Source organism: Muscardinus avellanarius, assembly GCF_963383645.1.
Source record: "Muscardinus avellanarius genome assembly, chromosome: 10".
In the NCBI taxonomy this organism is placed as follows: domain Eukaryota; kingdom Metazoa; phylum Chordata; class Mammalia; order Rodentia; family Gliridae; genus Muscardinus; species Muscardinus avellanarius.
This window is the reverse complement of record NC_137796.1, coordinates 63,695,020-63,715,313: the sequence shown is the minus strand read 5'-3', so window position 1 is coordinate 63,715,313 and position 20,294 is coordinate 63,695,020. Positions and strand designations below refer to the sequence as shown.

At 41.0% G+C, this 20,294-nt stretch overlaps 1 protein-coding gene and 1 pseudogene across 2 annotated transcripts; both read left to right on the top strand.

Moving 5' to 3' along the window:
• Positions 1–525: 525 nt before the first annotated feature.
• LOC308268594 (vomeronasal type-1 receptor 4-like) lies at positions 526–10,355 on the top strand (the record flags this gene model as incomplete). The annotated part of the gene is made up of 2 exons (XM_080703710.1): positions 526–1,470; positions 10,269–10,355. The coding sequence occupies 2 exons, from the start codon at positions 526–528 to the stop codon at positions 10,353–10,355; spliced, it is 1,032 nt and encodes a 343-aa protein (XP_080559836.1).
• A 4,209-nt stretch (positions 10,356–14,564) lies between these two features.
• LOC308268593 (translocating chain-associated membrane protein 1-like) lies at positions 14,565–20,294 on the top strand (annotated as a pseudogene). Its single transcript has 2 exons — positions 14,565–14,677; positions 19,252–20,294. The product of its transcript is annotated as a translocating chain-associated membrane protein 1-like (transcript).

The window sequence follows — 20,294 nt, the reverse complement described above, 5'->3', positions numbered from 1 at the left end:
CTATAGAATGAATCTTGACAAGTCTCATTCCAAAAATGTTATAAAATATCACCAGTTTAGAAAACAATGGTTATGTAGAAAAACAAAATTAAATACAGAAACAGAGAACAGAGTGCTTGAAGACACCACTTACCACCACTTAGTGAAGGGCAAAGATCACTGTACTCCCCGTTTCTACTGAGCCAGATTCACGTTCTGTCTAGAGAGTGATCAGATTGTGAATTTAGACAAAGCAACTCTGCATGATGTTCTCTACCTGTACAAGGTCACAGCAGCGCCTGACTCAAGACTGTATAGATTCAAACAGGTTCCATGTGTGCCTCCTTCACTCAGGAATTTTCATGTAACTCAGTCTTGTGAAACGTCACACAGCCTACGAGCAATCTTCGAGGAAAAGGAGAACCATTTTCGAGGAAAAGGACTTCGGTGAGTGGGGAATGCTGGATTTCTGCTGACCAGACGCACAGCCCAGACCCTGTGTGCCCACCCAGGACTTTGGGGCCGGAACCGCAGGGAACTCGCAGGATGGAAGCCAGGCATGTGGCCGTAGGAATGATCTTTCTGTCCCAGACAGTGCTTGGAATTCTGGGCAATTTCTCTCTTCTCTACAATCACCTGTTCCTTTGCCTCTCTGGGTGCAGGTTAAGGCCCACAGACCTGATTATTAAGCACTTGATTGTCGCTAACATCTTAACTCTTCTAAGTAAAGGAATTCCCCAGACCATGGCGGCTTTTGGTTTGAATATTCTCCTTAGTGACATTGGATGCAAACTACTTTTTTACATTCACAGAGTGGGCAGGGGCGTGTCCATTGGCAGCACTTGCCTCCTGAGTGTCTTCCAGGCCATTATGATCAGCCCCAGGGATTCCAGGTGGGCAGAGCTTAAAGGGAAAGCCCCCAGGTACATTGCCTCCTTTATCTTCCTCAGCTGGATCGTCTCTATCCTTGTAAATGTTATTGTTCTTGTGTATATGACTGAAAAATCAAGCAATAAAAACAGCACAAGTCTAAAAGATCATGTATACTGTTCTAGTGTTCGTCTTGACAACACCACAAACACACTCTTTGCAGTGTTGCTGTCCTTCCCTGATGTGGTGTGTGTGGGACTCATGCTCTGGGCCAGCAGCTCCATGGTTTTCATCCTGTACAGGCACAAGCAGAGAATGAGACACATTCATACAACCACCTCCCCCAGATCTTCTCCGGAGACCAGAGCTACTAAAACCATCCTTCTCCTGGTGAGCACCTTTGTCTGTTTCTACACACTTTCCTGTAATTTTCAAATTTATGTGACTATTATTTATCATTCCAATTGGTTCCTGGTGAACATGGCTGCGATGGTGGCTGGCTGTTTCCCAACAGTCAGCCCCTTCGTGCTCCTGAGCGTGAACTCTAGTGTTTCCAGGCTCAGCTTTGTCTGGAAAAAGAATACAAAAACATCTAATATTATGAGAAACATGTGTTTGCATGTAATTCAATTGTTGATTCACTCATTTTCCCAGCCCCATAGAGTAATAAAAGTCACATTGTAAGTGAGTGGTATACAACTATGTATGCAAACTTACACACAAACACATACACATTTGTATATTGTTTTGTGTGTGTGTGTGTGTGTGTGTGTGTGTGTGTGTGTTTCAGGGGATGGAACCCAGTGGACCTTTACCTCCAAGTCCATCTCAGACCATATTTGTTTTTTATTTAGAAACAGAATGTTACAAGCCGGGTGTGGTGGCACACACTTGTAATCCCCGCGCTTGGGAGGCTGAGACAGGAGGATCGCACAGGTTCGAAGTCAGCCTCAGCTACTTGGTGAGGCTCTCAGCAACTTAGTGAGACCCTGTCTCCAAATAAAATATAAAATGGGTCTGGGAGTATAGCCCGGAGGTAGAAAGCCTCTGGGTTCCACCCTCAGTACCACCAAAAAAAAAAAAAAAGAAAGAAACAGGATGTCACTAATGGCTGAGGCTGCCTTTGAACTTTGAATCTGCACCCTCCTTTCCCATTCCCCCAAGCATACACTGTATATATGCAGTTGTATGTGTTTCTTCATATCTTTTGAATTATATTGATTGCCCATGAAGCAATATTAGACAGTACATAAGAAATGTGAAATCTAGATTTTTAATGATATTTCTGAAAACAATGAACATTTTTTTACCATAAAATTATTTTATTTGAGAATTATTTTGCCATTCTGGTGAGTAACTGGTGAAAGTTCATTGAATATGCATTATTTTTATCTCCTATAATTCTTGTCATAACTGCTTATGAAGAAAGATGTACTGTTCTTCACCATGATTTTCCTCAGATCAGCTATTTTCCTGAACAAACATGTTCAAATAAATAGAGTCTAATAATATTGGCTCATAAAAGAGAGTGTTTTATATGTAATTTAATACTTAATATAATTGGGATAAATTTCCCAATAAAACATGTTATGGTTGATGATTTGTGCTCCATTTTCCTGAACATTCTGTGCTGAATCCTTCTCTGTTGTCCATTTTCTTTGTTAACATACTTTTCTTTGGTGCAATGTAATTATACATCATATTTGGTAGTAGAGTGATAGAAACAATCATGCATACAATTCTTGGAGCTCTTTCTTCAGGGTTCCATCACCCTTCCTCATACATTTCTTGAAGACTGAAATTGACAACTTTGTATACACAAGTAGCATTATTTCAACTGTTATACTCTTTTTTTCCCATCACTTTTCTCCCATTATTATTATTACATATATGTACCCATAGCAAAGTAATAAAGGCTATGACTCATTGAGCTTCTTCGAGCTGAACAGGGGTGACGTAAGGGGGCCCCGGCTTAGGGTACACATGTATGTAATTGGCATGGGGAAATCAGATGGGTCCGTGTTGTGTGTTTCTATGACCATCCAAAGGGCTTCGATAGATGTCTTTGTCAGGGTCTGTCTGTAATACCATCTGAAGTCTGAAAGCTTCCAGCCTTCAAGATGCAGTGGCTTTCGGACCACTGGTGAGATGCCCTGGAATTCACTTTCAGAGATGCCATGATGCAAAGGCTGCTCTATAGTTGTTTTAAAGCTCAACAGCCCAACAGCTGCAGCTAAAGCTGCTGCTGCCCACCGACACACTGGCCAAAAAAATCCCGTGAAAATACAGAGCCACGTGCCTCATGTTGGGCGCCAAATCTGTTATGGTGAAATATGTTGCGGTGTGGGAATGTTATGGTTGTGGGGAAACTGTTCCCAGGCACCCCTGTTAGGGTCCTGGACACAATTTCCCTCAAACCACAACAAAACCCCAAACACAGAAAAACCACAGGTTCTTATCCTGAGCTAAGGGTAAAAACACGTTAGCTCGGACTCTTGCTGAAGATTTAAAGATATTTATTAAAAAGATAGAAATACAGAAGACAATTAAAGCCCCATGCCATTTCGGGGGCGATTTGAGCGAATACACCCTGTTATACTCTTTACATTCACATCCTCCCTTTGCTAAACCCCTCTATCACTCCATTGGAGTCTCTGCTCTTCTTCCTGAGGGTATCCTTGTTTCAGTATTTCTATCTAGCTTCCACATATAAGAGAAAATATATATATGATTGTTTCTAGACTCTAGCCAATCTATCTTAGCATAATATTCACAAGTTTCATCCTTTTACCTGTGAATGACATGATTTTGTTTCTCCAGCAGATGAATGGGTTAGGAAACTGTGGTATATAAATGCAAAAGAATTTGGGGGCCAGAATAAGCTAAATACAAGAGAATTACTCAGCCATAAAGTAAGACAAAATTCTGGCATTTGTAGGACAGTGTAAGAAACTGGAGAATTTTATGCTATGTGAGATTAGCCAGACTCAAAAAGTGACTGGAAAAGAAAAAATATTTTCTCTCCTGTGTGCAAGTTAGAGAGATATTGGTATACAAAAGGGACTTCATATAAATGGAGAGGAGAGAGAGAGAGAGAGAGAGAGAGAGAGAGAGAGAGAGAGAGGAGAAGTAAATTAGAAAGCATATGAGCCACTTACAAGGAGCTTTTAGAGCCTACCAGTCTATGTAGCATAATAGTAGAAAGACTTGTATGAAGGTTATTTGAGGAGGGAGATAGAGAAGAAAGAAGGAAGACATGATGAAGGAAATAATTCAAACAATCCTAGGTATATATGTAAATTTTTCAATACCAACTTTAATATTGTGAACTTGGAGGGGAGCGGGATGGGCTGGAAATCAGTGGGAAAGACAGGGTCAGTGTGCATGTATAATTTTATGACACTGAACCCCAATATTATGTATACTTACAATGCACCAGTGAATGTATGTTAAGCAGCCTGCATAAACCCATTGAGGGATATATCAAAGTGGGAAAATCCAAAGATGTGCCAACCCCAGGACTTGACTGGGGCCATCCTTCCTCTGCTCCTTCAAGGTCACATGTTACATCACTGTGGGGTGATTAAAGCTACAGATCTTACTGGGTTTACTTCTTTCACCCAATGCTACATTTCCTGCCCATTCAGCAAAATAAAAAAAGAAGAGTCAACTAAAATTGGGGCAGAATACTTCTCATGGATGAAAAAAAAAAAAAAAGGAGAGAACATGCTTAGCTCACAGCCAGTCCTTCACCTGTCAGACCTCAGTATTTTCCACTGGCTCTGTGGGAGACACTATCTACCTCCAGGGATCATGGATAAGTAAGAATTTCTCCAAACACTGCAATATCCCCTAGACATGCTAAAAAGAACTTAGAATCATTTGTCATAACTCTCACCTGGGGAAAAAGCTTTCTAAGGGGAGGGGAGGTCACTGATTCTCAGACCCATATTCTGGGAACCAGCAGCCTCCTTCCAGCACACACCCCACTCAGAAACCACTGCACCACAATCTCCATCCTGGCAAGAGGCAGAACCTGGTGAGTATTTTCTCGTTTGGTCTAGGGAGCAACATCTGTGAGAGAAAACCCATTTCAACAGACTGGGTAAGGGATCCTTCTAGCGAAAGTGGATTCTGGATTGAACTGGATGAGTGTCAAGGCCACACAGGAAACAGAAACCTTGCTGAAAAATGGACTCAGGCAGTTAAGATATTCTAGACACCGCTCTGATTCCTGAGGGCTATTAATCTAAGTCATTGTGATGTTTGCTGGTAGACAGTGAGTGCTCTGGGTCATTTTAAGCGAATATGAAAACTATTTTTTCAAAATGCTTAAAATGTTCTTTTAAAATCAATCTGGCCGGGCGTGGTGGTGCACGCTTGTAATCCCCGCACTTGGGAGGCAGAGACAGGAGGATCACGCAGGTTTGAAGCCAGCCGCACACGCTGGCTTAGGAGACCCTGTTTCCAAATAAAAATGTAAAAATAGGTCTGGGAGTGTAGCCTGGAGGTAGAAGGGCTTCCAGGAACCCCAGTACCACCAAAAAAAAAAAAAAAAAAAAAAAAAAAAGGTCAATCTGCCCCTCAGCCTCCAACATCAGAATCTTAGCCTGAGTCTTCTGTATTCGTAGAAATAGAACTGTAATCTTTTTCACCATGCTCACTAAAAAGAATAAGGAGAATATTCACAAAAAGATATCTAGTATTGCATAGAAAGTGACCTGGGTGGTGCCTGCTTGAGTAGACATTTTTCTCTGAGTGCGATGTAGTTAATTTCTGTTAACAAAGGAAAGCAGTTGTGTCAATTCTGAAAACATCTCTGGTCTGCGATTAAGGTGAGGCTATTTTATTATTAGCATGATAAGCAGACATTCAGAAAGACTGCAATTATTACAGCTAATTTTGATTGCTGCTATTTTTACATACAGTTAATTTTTACCTAATCATTACACCTATGCTAAATCACTGGTCAGACATCTGTCATCTTATTTTCACCTGTGGAAAAAAAAAATTCTTCGTTGTAACAAATGCATCATCGATGGCATGGGAATTTACTTCTGGTGAAGGCTATAAGTATGCAGGGCCCACACAGGAAATCTTCTTACCCTATGGTCAATTTTTCTGTGATCCTAAAATGTCCCTAGTAATAAAGCCTATTAAATATACACATTGGAATGACCACAAATATCGAATATTTGATTCTTTTTAAATGCAGAAGTCTTTATGCTGAATATAGGGTGGTGTCCATACAGGGCTCCTGACAAAAATATTGTTTACCAGCCTTGCTTTCTGGAAATAGGTTCACTTAAGTCAGGTATAGTGTAATTAACAACCAATAATAATTTTGTTTCTACCCTACATACTTTTATCCACCATTAGTATTTTATGTCCCAAAGCTTAGGACATAGCTGGTTGATAATTCTACATGCTACCCATTTTTTGTGGTATTAGAGATTGAACCCAGCAGCAGCATTCTGTCTCTGAGCTACACCACCAGTCTCCCTTATTTTTTCCTTTAAAACAGAGTCTCTTTCACTAGGTTGCTGAGAGACACTTGCTAAGTCACTGAGGATAGCCTAGACTCTGGAATCCTTCAGTCTCAGCCTCCCAACTTCTAGGATTAGAGGTGTGCACTATCACACCTGCCTTACACTTTTTTTTTGGAGGTTTATACTTAGTATATCTTAGATTTCAACTCAAAAATTACACTATATTTTGAAAAAATTTACACTATAGTTATTTAGAAGTTTTAGCCTCTTTCTTGACAATATAAAGTACTTATATACTAATTTATTTCCCTTCATTCAATGTATTTTTATTAATCATACGTGTTTTTAAAAAATATTTCCAGGGACTTCCGGGAAGATGGCGACCGAGAAAAGCGGGGCTTATGAGCCCCACTAACAACCAATCTCCATTACCACTAAATCAGCGCCTTTCATAGCCAGAAAACACCATCACCAGAGAAACAAAAAAATCACCAGGCTCCAGAGAGAAAGCGGACCGAGAACAGAGCTCAGAGCCACAGAGGAGATACACCGGCCTCACGCCCGAGGACGCGGCAGCGGCGAACAAACCGGATGGCTACAGCAAGCCGAGGTGAGGTGCTGCGGAACAGCAGACAGGATCTTTTGGCACAGGGAGCATCTAAAGCTCCCAGTGTCTGAGCTCAGCACACGCTGCAGGGACTCAGAGTGGAACTCAAAACCAGAGAAGAAAAAATACGCCAGCCTCATGACCGAGGGCATGGCAGCGACACCATATTGCCACCGGCGGCAGCAGCAGTGAATTCACCGAGTCCAGTACAGCTACATCTGCGTACTCAAGAACAGTGAGTCAAATTGCGGGCCACAGAGGAGAAATCCCAGTACTGTACTCCCTGGGACTTGACCCAGTGGGGGAGTGGCAGTGGCAGAGATATTACACCATAGGAGAACGTGCAACCTGGCACCCCCCATAGTCTAAAGCAGCCTCTATCGACTCCCTGGGTCTGAGACTCTGTGATACAACCCAGTAAAGGAGTAGTGGGGTCTGAGATACTACTGACTCGAGATCCAGAGCACCTTAAGCGAAGTCATAGTGACCCAAGGGAAGAACCCAGAGAAGGCACAAACTTCTGAAATCATGCTAAAGAGGAATAACACTGGAGCAATGAATGCCCACAACCCCACAACATCAGAACCCGATAAAACAGAAAATCAGAGATTTCTAGAAGATCAAATCAGGAAAATAACTGTAGAAATAATAGAGGTGCTTCGAAAAGAACTCAGAGAGCCAAAAAGAGATAAAGGATGCAATTAATGAAGTAAAGGCCTCAATTCAAAGCACGAACAACCGATTAGACCACATGGAGAACAGAATCTCGCTCTTAGAAGATGATCATTCCAAAAATGAACGCACAGTTTCTAATCTAGAAAAAAATATCCGACAGCAGGAATCTGACATTGAAGAAATATGGGCCCATTTTAAGAGAGCTAACCTAAGAATAATTGGAATAGAGGAGGGAAAAGAAAGTGAAACCAAAGGGATCAACAATCTCTTCAAGGAAGTAATAGAAGAAAAATTTTCAAACATAGAGCAAGAGGTTGATACACAGGTCCAGGAAACTTATAGAACTCCCTTTAGACAGGATCGGAGAAGAGGATCCCCACGCCACATAATTGTCAAAATGACCAATGTGGAAGCCAAGCAGAGAATCTTAAAGGCAACAAAAACAAAGGACCAAGTGACATTCAGAGGCAAACCAATTAGAATCACTCCAGACTTCCCAAACCAAGTCATGAGAGCCAGAAGGGCTTGGAGTAACATATTCCAAACTCTGAAAGAAAACAACTTCCAGCCAAAAATGTCCTACCCAGCAAAACTTTCTAACAAATTAGATGGAAAAATAAGAAGCTTCCATGACAAACAGAAACTGAAGGAATTTATGTCTTCAAAACCAGTGCTAGAGAAAATACTCAAAGAGATTAACTACAAAGAAGAAATAGGTAACACACACCAGAACCAGAGAAACAAGATTATCCATCCAACAGACAACTAAGATTGGTTATCTGTGGAGATTCATTATTTATGTTAGTCTTTTACCTATCTCTAAATTGTATTGTTTGCCTTTATTGTTGTTAATCTTTAGGATGTCTAGTTGGAATATTAATATACCTTCAGATATAGCATTTGGAAATATTTTATCCCATTCTATTAGTAACTTTTAACTCTGTTTACATTGTCTTTGGATATACAATATTTTTTTATTTTTAGGGAATTTGTATACTCTTCTGTTGCCTGTGCCATTGAAATCATATCCAAGAAATCACTGCCAATTTCAATGTTGTGAGGTTTTATGACCCAGATTTTCTTCTAAAAGTTTATAGTCTTAAGATTTATATTTAGGTCTTTTATCTATTTTGAGTTAATATTTGTATATGGGATTAGGTAAGGGTCCAATTTTATTCATTTCCATGTAAGTATTATTTTTCAACAATATTTAGTTAAAAGATTATTATTTCCACCACCAAATGTTCGTGGAAACCTTGTCAAAAATAACTTGACAATATAGGGAGAATTTAGCTCAAGGCTTTTATTTAACTCCAGTGGTGTATATATCTGCCTTTAGAACAGTACTACACTGTTTCAATTATTGTAGCTTTATATGGTTTGAAATCAGAAAATATATATCTTCTAGCTTTGTTCTTTTTCAAGATCGTTTTGGGTATCTAGAGTCCATATTCCATATCAGGATAGATTTTTTTCTGAAAAATAAATATATAAATATATGATAGTTTCACCTAAAAAAATAGAAAAAAATATTCTCTGGTAAGAAAGAAAGCAAAAAGAAATATTGAAATGTTATCTTTAAGTCATCAAAAGCTTGGTATCAGACAAATGAAACTGTTATGTGAAATTATCATTTTTAATTTTGGATAAATTGCTATAATACTAGATGTCAACCACTAAGCCAAGCATGGGAAGGAGGGATGGGGAGAGAATGGGGTGGGGATCCGGTGGGGGCTGACTGGGCGATGTGTGCATGTATGTCTACAAAAGTTTGTATCCCACTATGATGTATGAATACAGTGCACCAATAAAAAAAATAAAAAAATATTTCCATGAGCAGGGTGTGATGGTTCATACTTATAATCCCAAAACTTGGGAGGCAGAGACAGGAAGATCATAGATTTGGGGCCAGCCTCAGCAATTTAGCAAGATCCTTAGTAACTTAGAAAAATCTGTTTCCAAATAAAAAATAAAAAGTGATGGAGGTACAGCTTGGATGTGAAATGTTCCTGGATTCAATCACTACTACTACTACTACTACTACTACTACTACTACTACTAATACTAATAACAATAATAATAAAACAAAAAGGCTGGTGTAGTTCAGAGATAGTACACCCCTAGGTTCAATCACCATTTCCAGTGATGATGAGAATAATGATGATGATGTTGACAATAATATATAAAGTTGATGAATGCACAGCTCAATGGGATTTCACAGACTGAATATACCTTTACACGCAGCTCTTATGGCAAAACCCCAATCTGTTCAGCCTCACAGAGGGCTCCACACTCTCCCACTTTATGGCCTTCTTTGCTGTCTCTTATCTCAGGGTAAAATCACCTCATCTTTGGAGTTGGCTTTTCTTCCTAATTTTCTGGCCATTGTGTCTGTTCCTGACTCTTTTTATCCTCACTTCCCCACTGCAGAACATATTCTGTATCTTGGTGACACATTTCTTTATTGGGAGGGGATTCTGGAAAGATAGTGGAGCTAGAGTCACAGGAATCAGTCTCCTCATCTAGAAAACGGTTGCACAGGCATTATCTGCCTGGCTTAGTTACTTGAAAGCTCTGCAGTCTCCCGCAAGGATTGAAACTTGGAAAAGCTTGGAAGTAGCAGTTCTTTTATGAATTCTCGCTCTCAGCACAGTAGCAGCCACCTGGCTCCCAACTTCTTGGCAGGCAGCCTGAACATGTTCCCGGAGCGGGTTGCAAGCAGCCTACGGGAATGAGGGTGAGCAATGAAGACATGTCTAGAAATCATCCATGATTGGTGTTCTGTCTTACAGCCCCTACTTCTCTCTGTAGCCTATTTGATGTCCTTAACTATGACACTATTCGAAGGACTTCAGTCTGCTCTCTTTAGCTTTTATCACACCTGCAAAATGTGCCGGAGCCAGCCGGCAAAAGTACAGATTCAGAAGAGAGGCGTGAGGATGAAGAATTAAACTCTTATGAATTTGATTCAAATAATTTTTTAAAATTCTAACGTGGAAGGGGCACCAGCCTACTATCTCTACTGGCCGACCCCTGCTCCTGGGTCAATATTTCTACTGGTCTACCTATTGGCCAACCTACTCACCGATGCCTACTTCTGGGTCAATATCATCTCTCTCTTCTGCCTCTCCACTCCTGGGGTATTTATACAGCTACAGGGCAATCAACATCCTTGTGCTATCACCACCAGAATACAATACAGACCAATCCAAAGCTCATATATTACAGGTAGGTTAATCAATACCCTCGTGCCATCACTACCTGATTTTCTCTCAGACCTTTTACTTTGAACTTTCCATGATCCCAAACCTTGTTGACTCTGGGTGAAGGACAGTCAGCTGAGTCAGAAATATTCTTTTAGGGGAATACCTTAATGGCTTCCCACAAAAATGTCCTTCCTCCTGCCCTGTCTCCACTTCCAATTCTTGAACCTCAGTCCATTCTTCCAGTCTTCTTTCTATGCCCCAAACTGTCTTAACCTTAAAAATAGCTTGAAAGTGAAAGGGGACAGTGAGGAAAGGATGGCACACACTTCTGACACTGGCAGTCACTGCCAGCATGTCTGAACTGCAGGAATGCAGGGAGAGTTTGGGAAGCTGTGCTCTACCACACCTGCATGGCCTCCACTAGAAAAGGCTGAGGTTGGAGAGCGTTGTGCACATCTGAAGCTCACAGCAGCCCAGTGCTTTTGGCAGGGAGGGTGGAGCCTGTGAGCAGGGAGCCACCTGCTAATGCCACACACAGAATACCAGTGGTCCCCCCACATTTCCCCTACAGCATGGCCTTCCCTGGCTGGCCCCCGTCCTGTACTTCCACTCTGCACCCCGAAGAGCTTTGTCTTCCCACATTTCTGTTCGTATTGCCTAACCCAAAGCATGGAAACCCACAAGGACCAGCCCTTTCTTGTTTTTATAGCCAGGAAGGCATGTGCAAAAACACATCTCCACCTAAAAACATTTCATCAAATACAACATGGAATTGTTGCATGACATAGTTTATTGTAATAGGAATTTTGTGTAACAAGATTTGTTATGTCCTCCTTTACTATGTTTTTGTTATGGATCTACTGTGTAAAGTCTTTACATTAATTGGATTTTTCCTTGATACCACTTTTTTCCTTCTTCAACGGATTTCCCTCCTTTTCTTCCTTCCTTCCTCTTATTTTCTTCGTTTATCTCCCTTCTTCTCCCTGCCCTACTTTTCATTTTCCTTTCTCCTTTTTCCTCTATTTTTCTTTATTTTTGACCATTATTCCACACAACTTAGTAAGTAAATTATCACTAGTAAGATGGTAAAAATACTAGTAACTAGTAATAATGATAAAAATTAGGTTAACTTTTCGATCTATTTTATATTGTTCTCACACAACTTTCTCCTTGGTTAATAGACTTGTTCAGAACATTAGCAATGTGTTTTTAAATATTGTTGGTTTATGGTTGACCTTTAAATTACCATGTCGTTTGGAGGAAAATGTATGGAGAACATTATGTTAAATGAGATTAGCCAGTCACAGAAAGTGTAGGATCATATGTTTTCTCTCATACGCAGAGGCTAAGAAGTAATGAGGATACAAGAGAGACTTCAGATAATGGAGGAGAAATCCCAGCAGAGGAAGAGGTGTTTTGGAAGAGGGTTCCTGGAAGGGGGAAGAGGAAGAATTACTAAAGGAAGCACTTCAATTGACATTATTTAAGTATGTGAGAATATCAATGATGACCTCAAAAGGGAGGAATGGGGGGGATGCGTGCATCTGTGTCACTATCGCTGTGAACTCCATCACTGTGTAAAACTATAATGAGCCAAAAAAGTAAAAACCAAACAAACATAAAACCCCGCCTACGAAATCTGTGATTTGTGTGTGTGTGTGTGTGTGTGTGTGTGTGTGTGTGTGTGTGTGTATGAGATAGTGGGGGTGGAACCCAGGGGCTTTTCTACCTCCGGGCTACACTCCCAGACCTATTTTATACTTTATTTTGAAATAGGGCCTCACTTAGTTGCTGAGAGCCTCACTCAGTAGCTGAGGCTGGCTTCGAACCTGTGCGATCCTCCTGTCTCAGCCTCCCAATCACCAGGATTACAGGAATGCTCCACCTCACCTGGCTTGATATCTATGATTTTAGGAATAGTTCATTTGTTCTGGAGATGGTTTGGGTATATATAATGAAATAGCCCTTTTGAGTTGATTTATTTTGAGCTTTCGTGTTTTATCATTTAAATAAATTATACGAATATTGTATTATATTCCACAGCAGGTTTAAGCATAAATAATGTATAACTTGGAAGATAACATAACATTTTCTGAACAAATATTTGAATAAAAATACTCTTCAAGAAAATATTTTAGCCAGGTGTTTTGGCGCATGCTTGTAATCCCAGCATTTGGGAGGCTGAGACAGGAGGATCATGGTTCACAGACAGCCTCAGCTACCTAGTGAGGCCCTTTGCAACTCAGTGAGACCCTGTTTCAAAATAAATAATAAAAAATTGTGCTAGGAGTGTAGCTTAGAGCTAGAATGCCCCTGGATTCCATCCCCAGTATCACAAAAAATAAAAATAAATAAATTACTAGTGTTATTGCTGGGCAGTCTCTTCAGGCCCTGCAAGCTGGATTTAGTGTGCCAGCTATGCTAATAAGACCTATTGATGCTAACATATAAGCCTATAGCTTCTTGTAAAGAGATAATTCTTGATAAAGGTCCTCCACATAAAAGAAAAAAAAAAGGACTCTATTTCATCCAAATGAGCAAATTCGGAACCTGAGAAAAATTACTAAACAGATGCTTTCAATATCTATTACCCACACTGCGAACTCATAGATGTTGACGGGGACGAAACCACATACAGAGAATTTAAAAAGTTGATGGTTGCTGGGCATGGCACGCTTGTAATCCCTGCATTTAGGAGGCGGAGACAGGAGGATCACGCAGGTTCGAAGCCAGCCTTGCTGGCTTAAGAGACCCTGTCTGCAAATAAAAAGTATAAAAAATAGGTCTGGGAGTGTAGCCCGGAGGTAGAAGGGTTTCCAGGAACCCCAGTACCACCAAAAAAAAAAAAAAAAAGTTGATGGTTGCTGGGCTTGGTGGTGCACGCTTGTAATCCCAGCATTTAGGAGGCTGAGAAAGGAGGATCATGGTTTGCGGTTAGCCTCAGCTACTTTGTGAAGCTCTTTGCAACTTAGTGAGACCCTGTTTCAAAAATAAAAGAATGAAAAACAAGACTGGGTGGGTACTTGGAGGTAAAATGCCCCTGGATTCCATCTCCAGTACATGCAAAAAAAAAGTTGATGGTTAAAATGATCAATGAATTTTAGCCGGGCGTGGTGGCGCACGCTTGTAATCCCCGCGCTTGGGAGGCGGAGACAGGAGGATCACGCAGGTTCGAAGCCAGCCGCGCGCTGGCTTAGGAGACCCTGTTTCCAAAATGAAAATGTAAAAATAGGTCTGGGAATGTAGCCCCGAGGTAGAAGGGCTTCCAGGAACCCCAGTACCACCAAAAAAAAAAAAAAAAAAAAAAAAATCAATGAATTTTAAAAGAAGCTAGGGAATGAACTAAGAAAATACAAGACATGGAAGAGTGTTTTAATAATGAGATAAAGTTTCTGAAAAAGCACCAAACAGAACTTGTAGAAATGAAAAGCTCAATAAATCAAATAATGGATTCCGAAGAAAATTTAAAAACTGGCTTACACCACATAGAACACAGAAACTACTTCAGAAACATATATGCCAATATATTTGAAAATCTAGAAGAAATGGTGCATTGGTCAGAGTTCTTTACAGGAAGAGAGCCAACGGGATATGTGCATGTATGATTATATTAGAAAAGTTATCATATTGGTGCACATGATTAAAGGCTTAATAGTCCCAAAGTGGCCCCCTGCATGGTGGAGAGGAACCAGTAGCTGTTCAGTCAAAGAAGGTAGAGCCTCAAAATATGAGAGAACAATGAGGCGCCCTCAGCCCCATGTTAATGGCCTGGAAGGAGACCTTGGAGAATTACTGGTGAGAGTTCAAGTTGGGACAACAAAGGAGCTGGAATCCACTGTTCTCAGGCGATGGTAGCAGCAATAGAGGCACCCAGTGTCATTATTAAATCCACTACCAATTATTTTCATACACCAACCAGAATCTGAAATAAAAATATTAAAAATAGCAGCCCTGCCAATTAATGAGAACAAGAATCAATATCATTAGCAATCAGAGAGATGCAAATCAAAACTACCCTGAGATTTCACCTAACCCCCAACTACAGTGGCAATCATTCAAAACACAAACAACAATAAATACTGGTAAGGATGTAGAGAAGTGGGAATTCTAATACATTGTTGGTGAGATTGCAAATTAGTGCAACCACTTGGAAAAACAGTGTGGAGGACCCCCAGAAGAATGGGAATGAACCTACCATATAATCCAGCAATACCATTTCTGGGAATTGAACCTAGAGGCATCCTATCTCCAAGATATGCCCCCAGACCAATTTTATTTCTTTATTTGGAAAGAATAGGTTTCTTAGAGCCTCACTATGTTGCTGAGGCTGGCTTTGAACCTACGATTCTCCTGTCTCAGCCCCCCAAGTACTGGGATTACAGGCATTGGTATTTCCATTATGTTAGCATTCTTGAGATTTACCAAGATTATTCATCACTGCTCCCCCCCCCTCTCTCTCACACACACACACACACACACACACACACACATACACACACACACGTCAAGTGATAGTTTTGCTAATGGCAATGATTCCACAATATATACTTATACCAAATCCTCAAGTTGTACACCTTAAATGCATACAAATGTATTTGTCAGTTGTACCTCAATATAAAGCCAGGCTCAGTGCTGATCACCTCCCCTTTATCCCCCTTGGACAGTGTCCTGAAAGGCTGAGATTAATGTGCCTTTTCTGAGTCCTGCAGCAGAGCTAGCTGTCTGCTAGAGAAGCTTGTGCTTACTCTCCATGGGGGAGCATTCAGGTGATGCCCTGGCAGGGAAAGGAAGGGCATAGGGGAGCATCTGAGTGCCTGGGGGCAGCTAGTGGCAGACTGGTATGTGCTGCGACCAGAAGGACACAAAGCTTCTCATCCCTGCTCTTGGCCTCTCTCAACCACTCAGCCTTTACACAACCTCAGTATTTTAATAGGGGTCAGGAGTTCCTCTTAGTAGCACCCCGCTCAGCCAGGTGCTTACATGCTACCCTCTGACATTGCTCCATAGAGAAATAGTGGGCCTATGGGACTAGTGACTGGAAAAATGGAATGTAGGTAAAGTGGAAATGTAATTCTTACCTCCTGAAATCCAGCTATTCTCTGAATTTTTGCTCTGTGTGCTGAAACTTTTCCCTTGGACTTCCAGACTCTCACAAAGGTCCTCTTTCTCAGCTTGGTATAGGTGGGACTACCAAATTTTCTGCAAAAGATTATGGTAGAAAGTTCTAATCAGGCATGGTGGCCCATGCCTGTCATCCGAGTACTTGAGAGGCTGAGAAAGGAGGATCACAGTTTCAAAGACAGTATGCTTTAACTTTGCAAGACCCTGTTTCTAAAATAAAATTACAAACCACTGGAGGTGTAGCTCAGAGGTAGAATGCTCCTGGGTTTAATCCATATTAAACCCCACGCACAAAGATAGAAAGCTCCTTTTCTGCCATCCTGCTGATGCCACTCCATCTAAAGGGTTGTATTTTAGAAATGTATTTCTGTTATGTTAGTAATTGAATTTAAATTTTTTGATGCAAAGAAAAAAATTCTTCAGTAAATACACAGAAGCTTAGATACAGATGACAGGCTCCACTTTCCAACATCTGTAACACAAGACACCAATAAAAAAGACTGCCTGCCAGACCCACCAACATCACATCATGAACCAGGTATCCATAAGGAAAACAAATACTGCCAAATTTTGTTTGCCCAAATTTTAGCTTATATTCTCTACTGTATGCTCAATAAGAGTTTTTAGAGGCATTATAAAAAAAAAAAGAAAAGTTTTGGCACTGAATCTATGATGAAAAACTAACCAATCTTGGTGTGGTCGTACATATTTGTAATCCCAGTACTTAGGAGACAGACAGGAGGATCACACATTCGAGGAGAGCCTCAGGAACTTAGCAAGACCTTGTATCAAAATAAAAAATAAAAAAGGGCTGGGAGTGTAGCTGGGAGGTAGAATGTTCCTGGGTACAATTCCTACTACACAAAACAAACAAAACTAACTATTGAGATGTAATCATTTATACAAAGTAATGAATAAATTAGAAAATCAAATGGTGACCTCTAATCTGCCCTCTGTCAGTTCCCTCATCCCCAGCTTCATTTCTCATTTTTTAATATTTGTGGACCCAAACCCTGCATTCCTTCACCCTGTGAGCTTTAACTATACACTGAACCTCCACCAACTCTCACCTCCAGGAACCCACTCTCCACCTATATTCACACACACACACACACACACACACACACACACACACACACATACTTGATCCTGTGACTTCACAGTCACCCCTTTGTTCCTGGGGCCTTTGAACCTCTATCCAGCACTTCCATTACACATTCAAGTGCCATCATCAGTGCCTCTCGTCCTCTTGTCTTATATCCACTCCCAGTTCCAATATCTTGGTCCATTCCCCATGATCTCTATGACCCACAAAACCAAGTGTCCAACTTCAACTCTCAGGCATCCTCAACTCACAACAACAACAACAACAACAACAACAACAACAACAAATAAATTACGCACAACCTTATCTTTCTCCATTTTTCTCCTGGGATTATTTCTCTTCATCCTACTATTCTGTAAATGTATACTTGAGAATCAGGACACTTTCTTTGGTTCCTTTGGTGTCTTTGTATACCTTTCAGTTATACCACATTGCTGTAAAAAGTGTATCTTCAAATTGTTTTTCTTAAAATTTAGATGTGCCCATCTTTTAACTTGCTTTTTCTGCTCTTTCTTTTGCTGTTCTTGGATCTCCTAGGCTGATTAGCTGTCTCAATCCACTACCCTCCCAAGCACCCTCATTGCCACATCTAGTCTCTCTCCTGCCCAGGCTCATGCTCTCTCTCCAGACTCTACTTCGTTTGCCACACTCTATGTTTGTCTTAGGGCATCCTACCTCCTGTGCATTCACATCTTCTCGTCAACCATGTTTATGAACAACTCAGAGACGTTAAATTGTCTGTGAATTTTACCAGCTGCTGACTATGACCACTTTTCACACTGACTCACCAGCTCAAGGAGCCTCTTTATTTCCATTATTTTCAATCCCTCCAAAAATATTTATAAAATATGGCCTTAAAATGTATTTCAATGAAAGGAGAGACCTTATGTCCTACGTCTTTAGTATTAAGTAGGCTCTAATTTTTCATATCCCTTACCTCTTTGCCCCCTTGCCTGCTCAAGCCCACCCATGCACTTTAACTCCTTTTGGATATTCAATGACCTTTCCCCTTCTTCCCCTTTACTTTCTCTCCTTTACTTTTTTTTTTTTTTTTTTGGCAGGTCTGGGGATGGAACCCAGGGGCATTTTACCTCTGAGCTACAGCCCCTGCCCTATTTTTTATTTTTTATTTTGAAACCGGGTCTCACTGAGTTGCAGAAGGCCTCCCTAAGTAGCTGAGGCTGTCCGGGAACCGCGATCCTCTGGTCTCAGTCTCCCTCATGCTGGGATTACAAGCGTGCGCCACCACGCCCGGCTACTTTTTTTTACCTGTATTACATCATCATCCCAAGATCCTCCTACCTCCCTTTTTTGTCTTCTTTCTTACCTCTCTGTCTCATACCAATCCACTTCCACTGCCTCAAATACCCCATAGGTCTTTCCTTGAGTGATAAGGCTGAATTTTTTTTTTTTTTTTTTTTTTTTTTTTGGTGGTGGTACTGGGGGTGGAACCCAGAGGCTTTCTACCTCCGGGTATACTCCCAGACCTATTTTATATTTTATTTGGAAACAGGGTCTCACTAAGTTGCTGAGAGCCTCACTAACTAGCTGAGCCTGGCTTCGATCCTGTGCGATCCTCCTGTCTCAGCCTTCCAAGTGCGGGGATTACAAGCGTGCGCCACCATGCCCGGCTTCACAGAAATTTTAAGCCATATATTATAAATATTTTTGGAGGGATTGAAAATAATGGAAGAGGCTCCTTTTCTTTGGTTTTCACTTAAGGCTTTTGAATTAATACTAGTAGCACCATATCTGATGAAGACAGTGGACCAAGCCATCAGATCCTGCTCTTGTCATTTCCAATGAACTCTTTAAGAACCTTATCTATAGGTCTAGTCTCAGTGGTAGAGTACTTGCTTAGCATGCACAAGGCTCTGGGTTAAATCCCCAACACCTAAAATAAAGAGAAAAACGCAAAGTATTTGTATCTCAGGATCTTAAGAGGACGAAAGTTGTAGGTCAGTGGTAGAGACTTGCCCAGCATGCAAAAGGTTCTGTTTTCAATCTCCAACAACAATGAAAAAACTAAAGAGAAAAAAAGGAGTTGAAAAATTAGAAAAAAGAGAAAAGAAAATAAACTTCTCTGTTCCTTATATGGACATTTTTTTTTCTGTTTCTCCCTCCTCTCACTAAATGGGGTCAAGATTGGTGAGTATATTTTTCCTATAAAATTTCAGCATTGGTCCCCCCCCTCCCCAGGCAGCCCTGGTGGCTGGGTACTGGCTGTGTGATGGGAAGTCAAGCCCCAGCGAGTTGCAGCGGCGCCCACCATGGCGATTCGCAAGAAGAGCCCCAGGTCCTGAGCCACGAATTGGTCCTGCAGAATCACGCGGACATCGTCTCCTGCATGGCGACGGTCTTCCTGCTGGGGCTCATGTTCGAGATAGCAGCAAAAGCTGCTATCATTTTTATTACTCTTCAGTACGATGTTACCCTCCCTGCGACAGAAAATTAACAGGCGAATGCACTTCTCCAAAACAAAACACAGCACGTTTAATGAATCTGGCCAGCTTAGTGCGTTCTACCTCTTTGCTTGTGTTTAGGGCACATTCGTTCTAATCCCTGAAAACTACATCTCAGATCCAATGATCTTGTGGAGGGCTGAGCCCCATAAACTCATGACATTTCAAATGAAGTTTTTCTCCATATCGCAGTTGGCTTCCTGGTTGCATGCTTTCCCGGAACTCTACTTCCAGAAAACCTTTAAAAAAGAAGAGACTCCCCGGCAGCTTGTCCACGTTGGTCTTTACCTCTTTCACATTGTTGGAGCTGATCTTTTGAACTCGAATCATCTAGGACTTATTCTCCTGGCGCTGCATTATTTTGTTGTATTTCTTTTCACATTTCCCGCCTGTTTTATATTAGTGATGAAAAGTATCAGAAAGGATTTTCTCCGTGGGCAGTTCTTTTTGTTTGGGGAAGATTCTGACTTTAATTCTTTCAGTACTTACTGTTGGTTTTGGCCTTGCAAGAGCAGAGAATCAGAAGCTAGATTGTGTTGGCTGTTAGAATTGCCATGCTGGCATCTACTTGCATTACCCAAGCTTTCATGATGTGGAAGTTCATTAATTTTCAGCTTTGGAGGTGGAGGGAACACTCTACTTCAGGCACCACCTGTGAGGAAGAAACCAACAGTGACTAAAGGCAGGTCTTCTAGAAAAGGAACAGAAAACCGTGTAAATGGAACAGTAACATCAAATGGAGCAGACTCTCCCTGTAATAGAAAAGAGAAATCTTCATAA